The following is a 20,068-nucleotide window of genomic DNA, read 5'->3' as shown; positions in this document are numbered from 1 at the left end:
GTCGAAAACGTTATTATTAAATGTTTTTTATTGCTGGAAATTTAAGGTTTTTGTTTTTTAATTTTCAGTTCATTCTTATTGTTACAGTGTTGATGATGTGTTTCAAACACAGTATATATATCAGTGCTTAGTGATATGCCAAACCAAAGTCAAAGAATAACTATAGAAAAAAATGATTTGTTTATATGCTGTTTGTATATGTATCTGTGTTAAAAAATTTCCTGATTATGTGTTTAGTATGGCAACCTTCTGTAATGTAATGTATGATGCCTGTGCAAGAAAGGACTACTTGCACAATACATATTTTATCCATTCTCAATAGACACTTTAGTAAATACTTAGAACTCACCCATAAAATATTTTTAAATTTATGTATTTTGTATGTTGTGAGTGTTTAGAACAGTTTTGCTTATTATGTATGTGACTTTGTTTTATTTGTCAATGAATATGGTATCTGGTCTGTTGTAATATATTGTTTTCGCTGTAATTAGATTGGTCATAGTATATTTTGTGTGTGTTGTTATCATTAGCATAGGTAATACTGAAACTAATTACAATGAACAGATTCTACTTTATATGAAATTTTAGATAATTCTCATTTCCAAACTGCTATTAATTATAAAATCATGTAATTAATCCTATAATAATTTAATTTTCAGCAATCATTGGTTAGTATTTAATTACACAAATTATATATTTAAATTTTGAAACAAGCAACAAAATTTAAAATTTCTGGAAATTGTATTATTTCAACATTGCAAAATCCAAAGCACAAATATAAATAAATTAAGACTAAATGAAATCAAAAATATAACATCGTATTAAAGTCCCTGGATCCTAGACTTTAATACAATGTTATATTGTATTAAAGTCCCTAAAGTCTAGTCAAAAATTTTCATTGTAAAAATGAGAAACATGGCAAGTTTATTAAAACTTACACTTTGTTCCTTGAAATGTAATGCACAAATCAGCCTAATTTTATTAAATATTTGGCCCATCTGTCAGCTATATTGATTTTTTTTTCTTTCTGACTCTTTATTCGATGTTAAATTTATTTAGATCAACAGCATTCAATTATAGATGGCATTATTCATGAAAGAAAAAATAAGAAACTTATTCAGAAAGAAAAAGAAAACAGCAATTGCTTTATTTTGAAAGTTATATGTAGTGTGTTTGGTTAATATTGTCTTTACTGCCTATTGATCAAATAATCAAATTTCATCTGTTTCTGTTCATGTAATGTTTCTTAAATTCACCGAAACTATTCTGTATTTCTTGCTATTTAGGAATCTTCCTCAGTAGTATCCATTCAAATTTATGACCCTTATCAACACAAAATAAGCATTTTCTAACAAATCAAAAGTTTTGATTATAGTATGAAAATGTGTTTAATATACAAACTAGAGAGCTGTTGTTTTGGTTTAAAAAAATAGGACAACAGTAAAAATTTTACTAAGTAGCCAGCAAAAGATGCTGAAAGCATCCATCTACTTCTTGGAGAGAGGGGTTTACACAGCAGCACATATTCTATGATAGGCAGTGGAGTGTGTGCAATGATATTCCTTTGATACATTTGATAATGTTCCTCTTCAGTGTCTCTAGATTGTCTATATGTACATCATCTCATTCAAGTATCCCCAAAGAAAAAAATCTGGGATTAATAAATCAGAAGACTTAGGGGACCACAAATTTTTAAAAATGATATAAAGGATGAAGAATTCTTGCAACATGGCCAAATAAGTTGTCACTCCATTTTAAAAATCACTATATAAACATGGGGTAAATTACATAAAAAATGCTGTAGCAGATAGACTAATTGTTTCTAAACAAATTTACTTAGTATAAACATCCTAAACCTAACGTTATTATTAATTAAAGCCAAACGCTTGCCATAATATATCTATAGTCAGATATGTTACGACAATCATTTGGCTCTAAATTTACTTAGTATTCAAATACCACTTATTTTTACTTTAATATGTAATGTAAATTTAGAAAACAGCATTTAATTAGAATACAAAATATTCTTACTCTGACTGACTCTCTAAGCCAGCAGTTTCTTGAGAAAGATCATTATACATTGCAGGAACATAACTGCAAAAGAAAAATAAACATACAACATATACATTAATGTAGTAATTATTAAAATAAATAACTTTACTAATTATTAACTACTTGAGTAGATGAATGAATTATTTATGAAAACTAGCATGATTCTAAACCCAAAACAAGCATTTGAAAGATTATAGAAATTAAATGTATATATGAATAAAACATTTTTCAAGATTTTTTGAGACTTATTCAAGAAAATCATATCAGTTTCAGCTTCAGATCTAAAGTTGAGACCAGTTTTGAATTTTATATTTGGTTATTTCAAAATGTGTTCTTAACATTATACTATTTATTCTATCTATGGCTGATCAACTAAATTGAAAACATTTCTTCCTGGAAAACTAAGATTTATTTATTTGTCATTTAAACTGCTCCATTTAGTAATAATGTTCAGAAAAATCATCTGTATATATATATGTGAGTGTAACAAAGGTTGGAGCACAAGTCATGACAATCATTTTTTTTTCCTCAAAAATATGATTGCACATCCCAAAGAGAATGTCATCTGTAGTATGTGACAATGTCACTAGATGGCAGTGTGATGTACAGTTACTGTACAGAGGGTACAGGAATGTCAGTGGTGAGTCAACCATTATGCAGAATAGAAGTTACTCAGTGTGAACAGCTTTCTTATGTGAAAATATGCATTCTACAAAGGCAAACTGCCAGAGAATGCCACAGGGAGCTGATGGAAGATGTGGAAAATGCCTTGCCTTATCGAACTGTTGCTAGGTGGGCAGCAGCATTTCAGAAAGGACAAAATTCAACCATTGACCTTCAACATTCATAGGGAATATGTAGCACCTGTTTTCTTTTTGTACTGTCAATATAGCTTTGTGACTAATAAACATATGAAACCCAATACTGTTGTTTATGGCTTTTTTACACTTTCCTATCTACCCATGGTACTGTACATGACCTGCATTGCTCATACTTTGAACAGTACCATACACTGCCCTCCATTTGTATATTTCAAAGTTTCATGCCTGTCCAGCATTCTTCTGAAAAAGAATTGCTGCCATGACTTATGATCCAACCCTTGTATATATTTACTTTGAAAGTTAAATTTTTGAAATTGTAAATTAAATCAATTTCATTTGTTTATGATTTCTGTGACATTTGATACTATGTTCTTAGAGATATAAAACATTCTAATAAACTAATCTTTTACATACATAACTATTTAAACCAATACACAAAATATTTTCTTAATCAATTACACTAAATTTTTAAAATATTCTTTAAATGTACAAAATGTCTATAGCTTTCTAAAGAAAAGATTCTAATGAAAATCTTTTAAGGTAAAATATTTTATCTAAAAGTAAAAAACAAGATAAGTGTGTGAATACTAATTAGATAATAAAATTTATTAATATATGTTTCATTGAAAATGAACTTAATTACTTGCAATAATTATCTGCTTTAAGCAAAAGAAATATCAACTAAAAGATATAATTTATTATTAGCTATTTAAATATTATCATAATTAAGACTACCTCCTTCTTCTTCTAACTTCCTTTTGATGTTCAGTTAATATTTGCTTGTTCTTCACTGGTGTTTCTATTCTAACAAAATGCTATACAAATAAAAAAACAAAAACACATACATATAATATTAAAATATGCTACACAATTTTCAATAATATAAAAATTATAGTTTCAAAATAATAAATAAAATCAATACAATATTTACCTTATCATCAAGATCTTCTAAAGAATTTAAACAATTTGGAGAGGAGTTTTTATTAGGCAAAATAGATTTTTGTTGATTTCCATTCATTGTTTTGGTTGATGGACTTTTCACTGGTGTGTTACTTTTCGCATTAAATGAGACATGCATTGGAATTTCAACTGAATCCTATATTATTAATTTTCATAATTATATTTGAAACACAAACACAAATACATTATTATTAACTTATATTTATTCTTAATGGACTACCACCATATTTACTCAAATTTCCCTTTGATTCTAAAAAAAAAAAAAAAAAAAAAAAAAAATCAGAAACTCAAAAAGAAAATATAATAATAAAAGAATGAGTTTCATATTATAAATTTGAAAAAATTTAGAAATAATTTCAGAATACAACTATTTATTTTATCATTTTTAAACCATGATATTTGACAATATTTTTAAAATGTTCAGATTACTTTTTATCTTTTAGTTAATGAGAAATTACAACTAGTTTAATGCTTATCATCCTTTTAATCCATACAATATTTTTATAAATTTAAAACTACCATTTTTCAGTAACTTTATAATAAATTTCAAAATGATTCATTATGAATGGCATGGATGGTATGATTCAAGATTGTTTTTTAAATATACTTCACACAAGGAGTCTTGCATGCTGATAGTGATAAAAAAGAAGTACCTACATTTTCATACATTAGATTTTGCAACGAATAGGAGTACATTTTCATATTTTAATAATTTTTGTTTATTTCATAAAATCAATGCTAAATTTAGTATTTCTTAAAAATCTTGAAATATTTATTACAATGTGTGTTGCATTTTTTTTAATTTTAAATTTTCTCACATTTAACTGACACTACACTACACTCATAATTTTATGTTAGGCATATCTCAGTAGTTGAAGATTCCAAAATAAAAAATAAAATAAAAAACTGAGAGAATTTCTATTATTATTATCCAAGAAAAGAAAAAATATTTGCAAAAAACTGATTTTATTTTAAGTATATTCTGTTTAATTCTGAGAACAGAATACATTAAATCTTGTTATAATAATCTGCCAATGTGGAGACTATGTTTTATAATATGTGGATCATTCTGAAAGTTTCCAGATATACAAAAAGTTGTGTATGAAACTTATTCACAATGTTCACAATTTCTGAAAGTATTCTCTGTGATATAGAATGGAACTGTTCATCTGGTAAAACCACTTCTGGAAACATACAGACAATTGTTTAGAAATGATTGCCAATTGATCTCTGTAGGTATTGACAGGTTGTGGTGACCTAAAATGATATCTATGGAGGACTTACTTTACAGAAAGAAAAAAAAAAGTTGCAAGGGAATATGGAGTGGATGGCTAACCAGTTGCATCTCAGAAACTCAGTTGTCTTTGTGTTGTGTGGGCAGATGCTTTGTCACCATGAAGGCCGCAGTATCCAGTTTTTGGCTGTCTCCTACAAATCTCCTCAAAGACCTTAGTTAGACAAACAGTGGTGTTCCATTTAGTAGTAACAGTTTTTCTTCCCACCAATGAAATGATGCAAATGTGTCCAGTTTTTCAAAGGACATAACCACCATTTGCTGACGAACACTTCTTGGCCACTTCACCTTTAGAGGAATTTCCTCATTGGAAAAAATCTAAATTTGGGATTACTTTGACTAATACTGCTAGACAAATATTTCAACACCAGTAAAAACCCCACAAACATTCTAAAATCCATTTGCAAATTTTTAAATCATGTCCTGACACCATTTCACACAAGCCTCCTTTTATTCCCCAGTGATAGAATTTGGCACCCAACAATGTGAAGTCTTCTTTAGGCAAAGATGTGTGTGAACAATTTTGTATTTTGCTGGATGCTGCTGATCCAATTTACAAAGTGTTCTCAATGCTCTTGTAAATTTTCTCTAACCATGACTCCTCATGGACCACATTTTCCTGGTCAGGTACAGCAGAGGGGATGGCTATCTATCCTCATCTTTCAGGCTCATCCTACCATATTGAAATTCACCAAACCATCAAAAAAAAAAAAAAAAAAAAAAAAACCTGTGTCCATGATGGATAGGTATCCAGAAAGACTGCCTTCAAACATGTAAGGTCCTCTGACTCAAACAAACCATTTAAAATTGTAAAACGTCATTGCCCAAAAATGCTCGCGAGTCATTGCTTCTTCCAATCAAAATGACACTTACTGTTTTGCATGCCTGCAGGTGTGACAGACAGGACTAGTGACATCTTTCGGTAAACATACTTACTAAGTACTGCTTCATTACATATGCAATAAATGTTAATGTACACAATATATTTACCACATATGGAAACTTTTAGTGATCCATAAATTTATGATTTTCCATATTTAGGTTGAGATGTATAGTATAATCTCTTTTTATATAACAAATCTTTTTCATTATCAGAATCCTATGTTTTAATTAATAAAGTTGTTATGATGGCTCTCAAGTAGATCACAAAAAATAAGGAAAAATTTTAAAACCGTACATGCTTCTGTATAGTTTTAATTATTTAAAGAAAAAGTTTTATAAAAACTAATTCAAATCAATACTTTATTTTCAAAATTTGCTTCTTTTAAATTAAATTTACACCAAAACTGAAAGATAGTTTAGGAGTATTAATCATAATTAGAAAAGATGTTTTAAAATTCGCAAGAGGCCCCTCATAATCTGATTTTTGTATATACGAATGATTTTCATTAATATAAATATTTACAATATTTTGTTTCTATATTCAAAGTAGACAAATATTCAAGAATTACTTTCACAAGTAAATAAGGGTTTTTATATTATCTTGAAAATATAACAAAGTATTGTCTTTTTTTGGAAGAGGTAAAAGCGACTTGGCATTAACTGTCGTCTTACCTTCTCATGTCAAGAGGGATTGGATACCTGGCCAGAGATATCTCTGCCCTCGAGCCAGTCCAAGCTTCATAACGAGCCTTTACCAATTTTTTTTCTTCTAGAAGTACAAGAGGGATATGTGAGGAAATATGGTAATTTGCCATTATCACTGTTCTAATAAACTTATTTTTTTTATGCTTAACTGTATTACCTCACTTATCGAATTGCTCATTTCTTTGACAGGACTAATATTGGGAATAAGTGCTGGTTTCAACTTTTTGATTGCATTTCTGAAAAGTTTAATAATATATGTAAAAACATTAAATTAGTGTAAAATTGTTATATTTAATAATTTAAAAATTTTTAACAACAAAAAAACTAGTACAAAGACAAACCAAAATTTCTCTTTCTTAGCATCGATTAAAAATTGTACATTATGGAAATTAATGTATTATTTCTCATGCTACTTTTGCTTAAGCACAAGGATACAAGAATATATTTATAAAAATGATCAAAAACATCTCTACGTAAGCTGAAATGAGTTTAATTAATTTATTTAAAAGTCTTGCTGAAAAGAGTATTTAAAGGATGTGTTCAAGATAAAAATCATCAATATAGTGATTGAACTAATTTATATTCATAAGAAATAATACTGCTTTAATAAAATCTAAATGTTATTGTACTGTTAATGGGCTTAAACATTAAGTTTTTGATTATTAAATGAGTATAACTTATAAAAATTTTGTATATTTTCTTGAAAATCTCAGTTGAGATAAGGCTTGCAACAATTTAAACAAGCAACATAATTTTGCAGACATAATATAGTAATTAATACAGACCACAATAACTTAGCAATTTTAAACATATGAGTAAAAAATTATTTACCTGAAATCAATAGGTAAAGTGATACTACTGAGATTACTTCCAAATGTCAAATACCAAAATTGACGTGTACGGTCTACAATGTTTTGTCGCATGTGAAAGAAACACACTTCCAACAAAGGGGCAATAGAAGTGAGAAATCCTGTATCATAGGGACCAGAATAATGAAGCTGAAGAGATAATAAACAGTTTGTCCAAAACGACTCCAACTATTTAAAATAAAAAAAATAAATAAATAAATAAAATAAGTAATAATTACTACAACTACTGTATTTATTCTATAATAGCTTTAACTTTTTATACTCACAGAATTAAAAAATTGTGTGTTACTTATTTTCTCGTAAACATGATCCTTTCTTCCAAACTTAAAAAATGGAATTAAAAATGGTGCTAATCTGCAGAACAAAGTTATCAGGAGACTAGAAGAGCTGATATTAGTGACTAGTTTTTTGACTATTTCTAGCAGATTATTTGCACAAGTAATTACTTGTTTCTAGAAATAATATATATTATTATAATTTCATTTTATATACTATTATAATTTCATTATTATATTAATAATAAAGTAGACATGAGAGATTTATCTCAATTAAAATTATATTATTCACATATTTTTATTTATCTTTAGAAGAATCATGTGAACAATGACTGAATTAGACCTAAAGTTACTACAGTTTGCATAGTAAGAAATACAAGAATGTTTGATGATTTCTTGACTGCCTTTTAATTCAAAAATGTCTTATTTATATTAATTTCTCTTCACTTAAGTATTTAGAAATGGTAATGGATATTTTCTATGTTTAAAGAGATATTTATTCATATTAATTTATTTATTGTTATGAATTTAGTGAAATACTTCATTTACTGACAACATTATAATGTGAGTTGCAAACTGTATTTAAATTTAATAGTTAGCATTTGAAGGCAAGAAAACCACAAAACAAAATTATTCCAGCTGGAAAATCTTGGTAAACCAAATTTATTATTCTTTGCAGGCAATAAGAAAGAGTATATAATTCTTTCAAAAAGATCTACAGAATTTATAATGAAAACCATCCCATAGCATTATTTTTTATTTGCTTATAGATACAAGCAGATTGGAGTGTGTTAAAATCAATGGTAGCTTGTGATGTCTAATATATGGGTGCTGTTCCAGGAGAGCACCCATACATTATACATATATTGCAGAAAATTCATATAAAAACAAACAGATGATTTTTTATGTACTATTTGATATGATTTATAATCATTAAATCCAGAAAAATTTTTACATATGTCTTTTTAATTTTAATTAATAAATATATTTATGTTTCATGGTTCAGATTCTTTTGTCAATATCATAATTTGTTTTGTTGGGTGCCTGAAAGAGACATTGCCATAATTTGAAATAACTAAATAAATAAATTCATACACTATCCAATGACAGTTGTTAGTTGAAAAGTTCTGTGAAATAAGGTATTAAAGTGCACTTAAATACTTTTCTCAGTTAAGTGTTTTATTATGCACATTGAACAGGATTTTATAGAATTGGATATAATAAGCATTTTACTCAAGTGCATTTAACATATACACTTTGTTCTTTTCACAACAATTCTAAAAAAAAAGTTTTTTAAAAATTCCCCAAAAACATCAAAATTTAACTTATATACTTTTTTCCATAGAACTCCTCAATTATATTTTAAAATTAGACTAAAAATTTTTAATTTAATCCAAAATATTTTATTTCTTTTAAAATAATAGCGATTCTTCCAACAATATGCTATCCTTGATGACCATATAATCCCTTACATTACTTGTTTGTTGATACATACAATGACAATGTATACAAATTTCTTTGATTCACATTTGAAAGTGTCAACCACATTGCAGCAGAAGTGCTATATTGTGGTTTGTGTTTAGATTTTTGTATAAACACAACCTAAACATCGTGTAGATTTCAAGGATGAAATCTACAAGATCAACTTCATCCTTGTAGCCAAAGTCCTTCATATTTGTTTTTAAAACTAGAATCATTCATACATACTGTCTGCATTAATTTCATTAATACCACATCTAGTAATATATAGATAGTCCAATAACACACTCTTATAGTTAAACTCCTAGAGAAATCAATAATATCATGTATTTTATCCATTAAGTATGTAATTCATTAATAATGATTACATATATTTATAGTCTAGTGATTACATCAATGTTGTATATATTCATTTACAAGAATATATACTACATGATTCTCAAACTGGTGTAAAATGTAATATTTGAGAATATTTTATAAACTCTATACTTACATTCCTTTCCCTTCCTTTCTCATTATCTTGATTTACTTCAACTAATTTTGGAATTGCAGATAGCAGTTTTTCAATTATCAAAACACAAGAAGTCATATTATGCAATGGTTTTTCATTTTTCTCTTCCCAATTTGTTAGAACTATAATAAAGAATATTTTTCCATAGAATTTTTAAAGTAGTCCTATACGTTATTTTATATCTATATATTTATAGCTCATATCATTACATTTGTAAAATTTTAAAATTATTTTAAACTAACCTGAGAAATCTTTCCCCCAAGAATTATAATCAAATGAATCTATAATTGTTTCTATCAACTGGCACATAATTGTTAAGACATGAAGCATCTGTACAAAATAAAGATTAAAATTATTTTTAAAAAAATAAAACTTTTTTATAATGAAATTTAAACTGTTATTACCTAAAACTTAACCATTACCTTACAAACTTTAAAATATTTATTAATAGGGTAGAAAATTACATTAATTTAAATACAAAAATACTAACCTGTAACATTTCTTCAGGAATTATTTCTCTTATCTTTCTGCATACTAATTCACAAGATATATTTGATTGTGCAGACTGTACTAAAGTAGCACATCTTACGAAGGCTTTATACAGGTCACACCAATTTTCCCATAATTGTTTTTCACAAGCCTGAGATTAAATACATTTATTAAACAAATAAACATATAAACCGTAAACTAAATTAAAGAACATACCTGAAGTAAATTGCATGTTATAAAATGGTTTAGTGGATAAGAAAATACCATTAAAAAGCATGTAAAATCATAAGATGAACCACTTCCCTGATTAACTTCTTGTGTCTAAATATTTTAATTTTTTAAATAAATAAGAAACAATTAAAAAACATACTTTACATAAAATGATAAATTTAAATATGGCCAATGTAATCTAATCTGATCGAAAAACAATTTGAAAATATTTGATTTTTTGTTCATTTTATATTTGAGATAGTCCATATAATCTTCAAAAATTATTGATAGTTTGTAATATACAACACATTCTCACTTGACATCATTGAGGAAAGATACAAGACCATCTGTAAACATTTACAATTGTAGTTGTTAAATTTTTTTATAAACAGTAAAATTAATTATACGAGGTGGAAAATAAATGATGAAGGTTGCAAACATACTTCAGTTAGAATAATATTAAACAATATATCTTGTTTATATCATTTAGCCTACAGTAAAATTGGCTTTGTTACATTTGTTTCACTTAACATTGCAGTTTCCAAGAACCAATCAATGGCATTAAGTGACTACTTTCTGTAGTTAACAAGGTATTTTTTTCAAAAATAATATCTACAATATTGTCAAACATTTGAACACTACTACATGGAAACAGAAAATCTGATTTATTAAGTATTCGAAAAAATTTTACAGAAAAATCATTAGCTTGTTTCCAATAACAATAAATTCATAGTTTTAACAGTGTCCTGAATTAATACTTTGCAACAAACCTTCCTGAAATTTTGCAGGAAGGTTTGTTTATTAGTGGAATTGATGCTATTAAATTTTGCTAATAAAAGGTTGAAGGGGTGGGGAGCTAAAGGGAGTTGTGTATATTTCCAGCAGGGTCGTACTTAATGATGACTTTACTCATTATCAGAATTTACCATCTTTTATAAAACCCATCCCTACCCTCAAAATTAAGTTTTTTGCCATTTTATAACAGTTAAAATATAAAGCTTTTTAAATAAAATATCATAACAGATGGCGCACCAAATGTTGCCAGAAAAGTTAAGCAACTCGTCGCTGAATTTTTAAAAAATATATTAAAATAACATCAACACTAAATAAATGTATAAAAACAAAATCTAAACTACAAGTTTCTTTAACTTTTAGTTTTCAGGTCACTCTGGACTATTTATGGATTTACAGTTTCAATGATTAAATTTGAGATTCAGTTACTCACCAAAAATTAAAATTTAGAAAGATCAGATTAGATACATTTAATTCTTTTCCATTTATTGTCATAACTTATAACTAACCTTTTGAATGATTTCTAGAAGTTCAACACATATTTGTGACCATATTTTATATTGTATTTCTGGATTTGATGCAGAAGACAACATTTCCATAATTGAAGTGAAGTATTTTAGAGGACATGGCATGTCACGAATATATGATAAAAAGCGGCTGAAGATAGTTAAATATCTGTGTAGAAATGTTGCTATTAAATTTGATATATAAATATCAATTACTTTTTATCATAAAACTTCCATTTTCATTTATCTTTTTACTTGTTAAGTATGTAGTTAATTCTTAAATTTAATTATAATTTTTACCACTAAGCACAATTTTCCTTTCATATGTCAGAAGATAAGATGATAAAGGTTCACACATAAAATAACAAACAAAATAAATGCTAACTGATTAGTTTCTGAATTTACTAATCCTCAAGTATTAAATGTGAATATAGATATAAATATCCTAAAGAAATAATTAAAAAAAAAATGTTTTTGAACTATATAAATTTAAAATGGAAGTTTTATTAAATATATTCATTAAATTAAAGAATTCTAACATACTTATCTGATGAATGTAATGGTGCTATTATATCTGTTCCTAACATGAGTGACAAAAATGCCATCAAAGGTACATTCTGAAAATTTTTAAAATATCTTATTACAAATAAACAAAATTCTCATTTTTTGATTGCTATACTTACATAATTACTATTTCCATATTCTATATTACACTGATATGTTGTTAAAATGTCTTTGGGAAAAAGTGAAACATCATCTAAAAATTTCTGTAAGTAATACATTTCATTTAATATTTCATAAAGCATATATGCATAATCTTAGCCAATAAATTATCAAAAATAAATAAAAACTTACAAGATTTTGATTGGAATTAAAGTATTTATTCACTATGATATTTGAAAGGAACTGTAAATATTGAACCACAGCATCTTGTGCCATTTTACTTTTGTCTTCTGTTATTGATTGTGTTCGGACAGTTAATAACTTTACAATGTAATAATTAAAGTGAACTAAAAATATAAATTTAACATGTGTTAACAATAAATATAAAATATATATTCTTTTGTGATAATAATCAATTATATATTTCAGCTGTTTATAAAATTTATCTTACCATAAGTTGAATTATATCCGAAATTACAGAGAGCAACTTTTGTTGCATGGATTAGAATATGAATATTTTGAATATAGACCGAATTTGGTAAAGATGTCTTCAATGGCACTAAAAGTTTTTAAATCAGAAATTTATTTTTAGATAATTATTAACTACTTATACATTTAGATTAAATTAAATAAAAATAAAAATCATGCAATGTAATTTTTGATATCATTTATATTTAATTTCTTTTTCAAATAATTCAAATTGATTGCATTAATGAAAATTGTTACTATTGTTGATATGTGTCTCAGAATGTAGTAGTATGTCTTTTCACAAACATAAACATGATAGAAATACTATAATTTTTAAAAACTGTCAAGAGCTGAAGAAGGGTTTAGACCAGAAATGCTTTCTAAAATGACAATTCAAAGTGATTAATTTTGGCCATGCTCTTTAAACACATATCTTGTATGACTTACATTTGTCAAGTTTTGAGATTTAAGTAAATGATTATTGTTTTAGACTGTGAATTTAAGATAATGCCAATTGTAAGAAAATCTCAATTCACCTATACACACCGGGGTGAAACCACTTAATCCTCTTGCAAACCTTGTAACAAGAAGGACCTAGTGAGGGGCTGAAAACGTTCACGTACAAACTTTGACAGCACCGGTTACAAGGTTTGCATGAGGATTAAGTGGTAAGAAAATCTCTTTCAGACAAGGAAAAAATCTGCATCTTAGAATTAAGAAAATACAGCAATTAAAGAACTTGCTTTTTATATCATCAAATAAAGTTTATTGAATAATATTCTCAGCTCCATTTTGAGCTATTCTCAGTTTACATAAGAGAATGCAACAACCTAGAAAAGAAACATTTAAAATGACAACACATGATGACAATAATAAGATATTGGTTTTGAAAATGTTTCAATTAAAAAAGTTTTCAATTTACTAAAGTTTGAAAGCCATTATTGAATTATAGAATCATTTCCGTGTTTAGAATATATTCTTTTAAATTTTATGCATTACTGATATATATTGATAGTAAGAAAATTCTTAAAATCAGACATTACTCTATGTTACAAATGATGATGACATTATTATTATTAATTATCCATGTAATTTTTATTTTAGGGGCCATCCATAAATTACATAAGGGCGATTTCGGTCATTCTAGACACCCACCCACCCCTGTGTAAGAAACCGTAATATTTTCTTTGATCCCCCCTCCCCTTCCCTATCTTACGTAATATTTAGGCATAATTTTATAGAAAGATTTTAACAAAAATAAATTTTTTTAATGAAATCCTAAAAACCTTAATATATAATTATTAATTAGTTAATTAATATGTACTATTATTTATAAAAGACTATGCGAACAAATTTAAAAATATAAAAATTTAATGAATTCGAATAAACAATTTATTTTAAGAACTTTATTTTTTAATTATTAACAATCTTTTTATTATTATAATCATTAATCATCATAATATTCATTTTTATATTAATTTTAATTTTCACAAAAGGACGCAAAATACTTTGACAGATCCACTAGCATGTGTAAACAGAAACGTCATACAAAATAAAACAAGAGAGAATAGAAACCACATTCCATTGCCATATTAATTACATTTTGGCTAAGGCCAAGAAAATAAACTACATGCTGATAAAATGTGCTAGGTGCACCCGGGGACTAAATCATAAAGCTTATAAAACTCTATATAATGGGGCAATACAACCAATGCTACTTTATGCGGCCTCTAGCTGGGGTCATGTAACTAGTAAAAATTCAGTAGCAAGTAAATTACTCTCTCTCTAAGGACAGTTTGTCATCAGAATTTCAAAGTGCTGCAGAACTGTTTCTACTAATGCCTCTCTTATTCTAGCAGAGCTCCTTCTTTTGCCACTATGTATTGTAGAAAAGTTTCTGAACTACTACATCAGAACTACCAACTCAAGGCTCAACAACAATCTCTACTCCTATCTACGGCTGTTCATACGCTACCACATTGCAATTACCCTACTATCTCTGATCATCACCCTGTAAACAAGGTTATCCCTAGGGTACATTTGGTGTCATCTGCTTCCTCTATGGATAATCATGCAGACATTAATATCTACACAGATGGTCCAAAAGCCTCCTTCATGTTGGCTCAAGTATCTGTATCTTCCTCCAAACTGATATATTTTGCCCAAAATATGTTAGAAGGTACAGATACCCCCACATATCAAGCTGAAAAAGATGCTGTCTACCAAGCTGTTCAGTGGGCCACTTCACTACCAAACAAAACTCTGTCTGTCAACATTTACAGTGATTCTTAGTCTGTCCTAAAAGCTCTATTAAATCCCAATTGCAATAGCAATAAAATCACATATATCCAGCACCATATTAAAAATCTTGTAAATAAGATAACTTTTATGTTTGTTCGTGGCCATACTGGCATACTAGGAAATGAAAAAGCCGACTTTGAGGCTATGTCAGCTGCAAAGGACTATACTCACATAACTCTCTCACGCAGCAGCCTTAAAAATTATATTTATTACAATGCTATGCAAAAGTGAAATCAACAATGGTTGAACAGTATAACTGGTAGAATAACAAGACTTTATTTTCCTAGTGTTGAATGCAGGTTCTCATTGCTACTTAGAGATTTAATGTTTGCTACTGCTCAACTACTTACTGAGCATGTATAACCGGGCAGAAACTGCCTCTTGCGTTTGCTCTACAGAAAACCTAGACACTGTCGACCATATGAACCATCATTGTCCAATTTACGATCAAGATAGACTTATTCTAAAATTAGAAATCTTTACGCTTGGTTTCAGGTGGCCATATCCATTCGATAAGCTTGTTCAGAAGCCACTGTTTGATGATTTTTACAATTATGTTCAAAAAATATTGAAGATAAGACTCTATAATTTCTAGTTTTACATTTTAGTTTTCACTAAAAACCGAATACTAATTTATGTTTACTTTGTATCATGTATTTTGGTTTATGTATTCTTAGTGTTATACATCCATCGAAGTAATGCACTTCTTCAAATAAAAAAATAAAAAAACGAGCGAGATAACTACATGGCCTTTCTCCCATGATAAAAAATGTGTCTGCTAGCGTTATTATTCTATTATGTCACACTTGATGGCATTAGTATATCCAGCGTTCTTAATAGAAACCGCCGAATTAAAGCCAAATTCAAAACTCCACCACTCAACGAGATCAAAAAATAAAAATAAGAATATTACGTAAGATGAGATCTATTACCCCTACCCTGAGTAAGAAATCGTAAGAAATCCTTGACCCCCACCCATCCGAAAATACCTTACGTAATTTATGGATGGCCCCTTACATGCAATTTTATGATACAAATGATTTTATTATAGAATTCTGAAAAAAAATAAAAAGTTACAATTTTTAAATTATTCAAAATTCATAATTTAATGTAATAAAAAGAAATTTTGTCTCATACATAAACTTATATTCGGAACTATTTTTGGACTGTTTAAGCCTCCTGAAGATCCCTTCTTTGATGGCTCCAGTAAACGAATAAGAATTTCATATCCAAGTTTTTGTACTTGTTCATTCTTAGGACCTAAAGATAAACGATCATTTTTCTTTCCTGCAAAAGATTTTTTGAAACTTCTTAATATAGGCAACAGCATGTTCGTGGTGTGTATATATATTATATTTAACAATATTAGGATTTTTTAATAGAGTTAACACTATAATATATATATATATATATTTTATAGTTAACTCTATTAAGTAATCTTAAAATATCTTAAATAGACAAATTCTTAATTATATTTTTCTAACAAGATTTACACATTTAGTAAAAACCTTTCTAATTCCTGTAATTTTTGAAACATCATACATTTTTTATTTGCAACAATATATTTTATCCTTACCTTAATTGTGGTTAATAAAAATACAGTAAGACCCTGCTTAAAATGGGGGATGCATTCCTGGATGACAAAGTGCTAAACGAAACAGCATTAAACGAGGTCATTTTAACAAAGTAAATAGGGAAAGAGGAACATGCAACCAAAAATACAAAGATTTTACTTTAATTTTTTTTTAATATTAATTTGCATAATAATATATGTTAAATAACACATATTATATGAAGTTCATTTTTTGTGATGCAGGTCCTGACTCTTTTGAAATTCTTGTTATTTGCAATAAAGTCATATAGTTTCATTGGTTGCTTTCTTTTTCTTTCCTTAAGCAAATGTTGGTAGCAGAAGATTGCATCCAAAACACCTCATTTTGCTTTTGCACTCCTTTCAAAATCTGGATCATTCGCTACAATTTGATCAACGATTTTAATTATTGTTACCAAACTTTTACTAAGGAAATCTGTAGCAAGTTCTTTGGGTAATTCATTTTCAGAATCTCTCTTTTCCATTTCTACATGAATTCCTTGTTCTGCCAGTTCTTGAAGGCTGTTGTTAGTAAGGCTCTCACCAGAAACCTGAAGTAACTCCTCAATATCCTGCTCACCTACATCTCCTAGTCCTGCTGTATCAATTAGGTTGACAACTTGGTCAACCTAATGATACAGAGAAAGGCTCTTCTCGAGAATTCTTGAATACCTTCAGCCATAACTACTTCCACATTCCATTCATGCATTCATCAGTGAACTCAATATTGCCTATGGCATCTATGATGTTATATTTTTTCCAAAATTGCACCAAACATAGATTTAGGCTATGACAAATTGCCACCTTTTACTGATTGGTTCATGTTTGTGAATAACCGTATTATAAATGGATCAACAAAATTCCGCAATAATTTGAATCAGCGTAAATTTTAAGCTTTTTTTTTTGGGCTTCGAGCAGATATTATATTCGAGCATTATATTGAATCAGCATTAATCGAGGCAGCATTAAGCTGGGTCTTACTGTACAAATATTTATCTTTACAGCCAAAACTTAGTGCTCATTAATTCATATATTCTGAAATTTTATTATACAAGAGTCAAGATCTGGTGATTGTGGCATCCACAACATTAGAGATGATCAGCTAATCATTCTTGTGTCAAAAGCCTACACAATTGTGATGTTTAGACAATTTCTCTGCTGTAATGATGAATAATAAAGTTTTGGAGCTTATCTCTATGCAGCATTAACAGAACATGTCACTGATCCAGATGAGGAATTTTCTTCATAAAAAAAAAATAATAATAATAATAAGACCATTTCCCTCACCAAATTTAGTATATATACTATCTTAAGGATGCAGTTTTGATTTTTCAAAAAAATCAAAACTGCATCTTTAAGATAGTAAATATATACTAAATTTAGTTGAGATTGCACTTAGTTCTTTTGTACAGAAAGCTTTGAACACTTACTCTAATCATGATCATCATATATATAAAAAGGTACAAAACATAGCAAACACAGTGGTATCTTGTACTTTGAATTTAATTCATTCCAGGAAGCCATTTGAACTCTGAATCATTGAAAGTCCAAATCAACTTTTCCCATAAAAATAATAGACAGTGAATTAATCCATTTCAGATCCCAAACAATACTCATTTTGATAAACTTAAAACAGCAAATATACAAAATTTAAGAGAAACTAATACAATTAAATGCCCTAATAATAAATTAAAACACAAAAACAATGAATAAATGAACACTGCATTTACTGGATACAAGATCATGTTTAAGATCAGGGTCATGTTTAAGATGTCAATGTTGACTTTGACATCTTAAACATGACCACTAGATCCACCACACATATACCACTTTCATGGTGGATGTAAGATTCACGTTCACATCTTGTTTGAATAAAATTAAGTTGAAACAATTTTAGATAAAAAGCATATCAAACATATTATGCTTCATGAGTTTTGAAAAGAAAAGAATACCATACAAACAGTAAAAAAAAAAAAATTGAAATGGGTAAGATGCTCCAAAACTTCACCCAAAAACTGTCAACGAACTACAGAAGAAATTGTTAAAAACCAATGAACAACATACAAAAAATAAAGTGAAAAAGCACTGAAAGCATACAAGTGTAATGCAAGAGACGACTTGGCCTTACAACAGATTGCATTTATGTTCTGAATGCATTTTTTTTCTCTGCTTGCACAGGTCAAACTTTGAAGCATCAATCAAACTATGAAGCAAATTTTTATCAAATTTAGCATACTTCAAAGTGATACCTTGTACCTAAAAAACAAAACATGCATTTAAAGTACATTTCATAAATTCAATATTTAGAGAAAAAATTTTTAAACTTATTTTAAAAGCATTTTTAGCTTTAAGATATAATAATTTAAACTTAAACTGGAAATATTTTTGATGTCTAAAATGCTGAATTTATAAGTCTATGAAAATAAAATTATTATTTCCAAATATAAAACATGCTGATATATGTACAAAAATAAATCATTGATTAGTTAATTTATAAACTAACTATAGTTTACATTTAAAATCTGATTGTTTTAAAAAATAAATCTAATACATTAGCTTCAGAAAATTAGCTTAAAAATATTATATATTTGAATAAGTTGAGAGAAACATTTTTACCTGATCTTGTCAATGCAGGAGATAATGGGGTATTTGAATCAGTATCTTTAAGATGTGATGCAAAAGCAAACTGTAGCAAAGGAACACATACCTAAAAAATATTTCATAATTTTTATTCATTTCATTATTGTTAAGTTTACATATATTTAAAATTTTAGAAAGTAAAATTATTTTATAATAATTGAAGCAAATTATAATGAATGCTTTACCATTTCAAAATTAGGAATTAATTTACTATCAAGCTGCCATATCAAATGCCACCAAGTTTGACACTTTATTACAGCAATTCTTTCTGTTGACATCTTGTTCAGTTTTAATGGTTGCAGAAGCAATTTTAATCTTTTGTGATTAGCCATAATTTCTAAATAAGAAAACAAATACATGTAAGATATTCAATCACAAGTTTTAAATCTAAAATCTAAATATTACTTATAATACTCAAAACATAATTTCAAATAGTAATAATAATTTAGAAATTTGCTGACAAAATAAATTATTAATTAAGTAAATATTTATGTCAATCTGTTAGCAAAACATTATCAGTTATTGTTACATAAACTGCTAATAATGTTTAACTCAAACTT

General features: G+C 27.6%; 1 protein-coding gene across 1 annotated transcript in view; it reads right to left on the bottom strand.

The window, feature by feature from the left end:
* Positions 1–20,068, bottom strand: part of LOC136984418 (telomere-associated protein RIF1-like) — a 63,888-nt gene that overhangs the window by 16,451 nt on the left and 27,369 nt on the right. Inside the window, exons 11-28 of the mRNA XM_067281386.1 lie at positions 19,694–19,845; positions 19,485–19,575; positions 16,415–16,564; positions 12,960–13,067; positions 12,701–12,855; positions 12,529–12,612; positions 12,389–12,462; positions 11,849–12,014; positions 10,554–10,658; positions 10,339–10,488; positions 10,091–10,178; positions 9,831–9,970; positions 7,850–8,035; positions 7,546–7,751; positions 6,872–6,950; positions 3,805–3,969; positions 3,609–3,688; positions 2,032–2,094 (exon numbers count right to left, since the gene is read on the bottom strand). Of these exons, the coding sequence (XP_067137487.1) occupies positions 2,032–2,094; positions 3,609–3,688; positions 3,805–3,969; positions 6,872–6,950; positions 7,546–7,751; positions 7,850–8,035; positions 9,831–9,970; positions 10,091–10,178; positions 10,339–10,488; positions 10,554–10,658; positions 11,849–12,014; positions 12,389–12,462; positions 12,529–12,612; positions 12,701–12,855; positions 12,960–13,067; positions 16,415–16,564; positions 19,485–19,575; positions 19,694–19,845 (2,242 nt within the window). The remainder of the gene's footprint in view (positions 1–2,031; positions 2,095–3,608; positions 3,689–3,804; positions 3,970–6,871; positions 6,951–7,545; positions 7,752–7,849; positions 8,036–9,830; positions 9,971–10,090; positions 10,179–10,338; positions 10,489–10,553; positions 10,659–11,848; positions 12,015–12,388; positions 12,463–12,528; positions 12,613–12,700; positions 12,856–12,959; positions 13,068–16,414; positions 16,565–19,484; positions 19,576–19,693; positions 19,846–20,068) is intronic.

The sequence above is a fragment of the Centruroides vittatus genome, unplaced genomic scaffold, assembly GCF_030686945.1.
Source record: "Centruroides vittatus isolate TY-2023 unplaced genomic scaffold, ASM3068694v2 contig_918, whole genome shotgun sequence".
Classification (NCBI taxonomy): domain Eukaryota; kingdom Metazoa; phylum Arthropoda; class Arachnida; order Scorpiones; family Buthidae; genus Centruroides; species Centruroides vittatus.
Note: the sequence above shows the minus strand (reverse complement) of the source record. Positions and strands in the feature narration are given on the sequence as shown.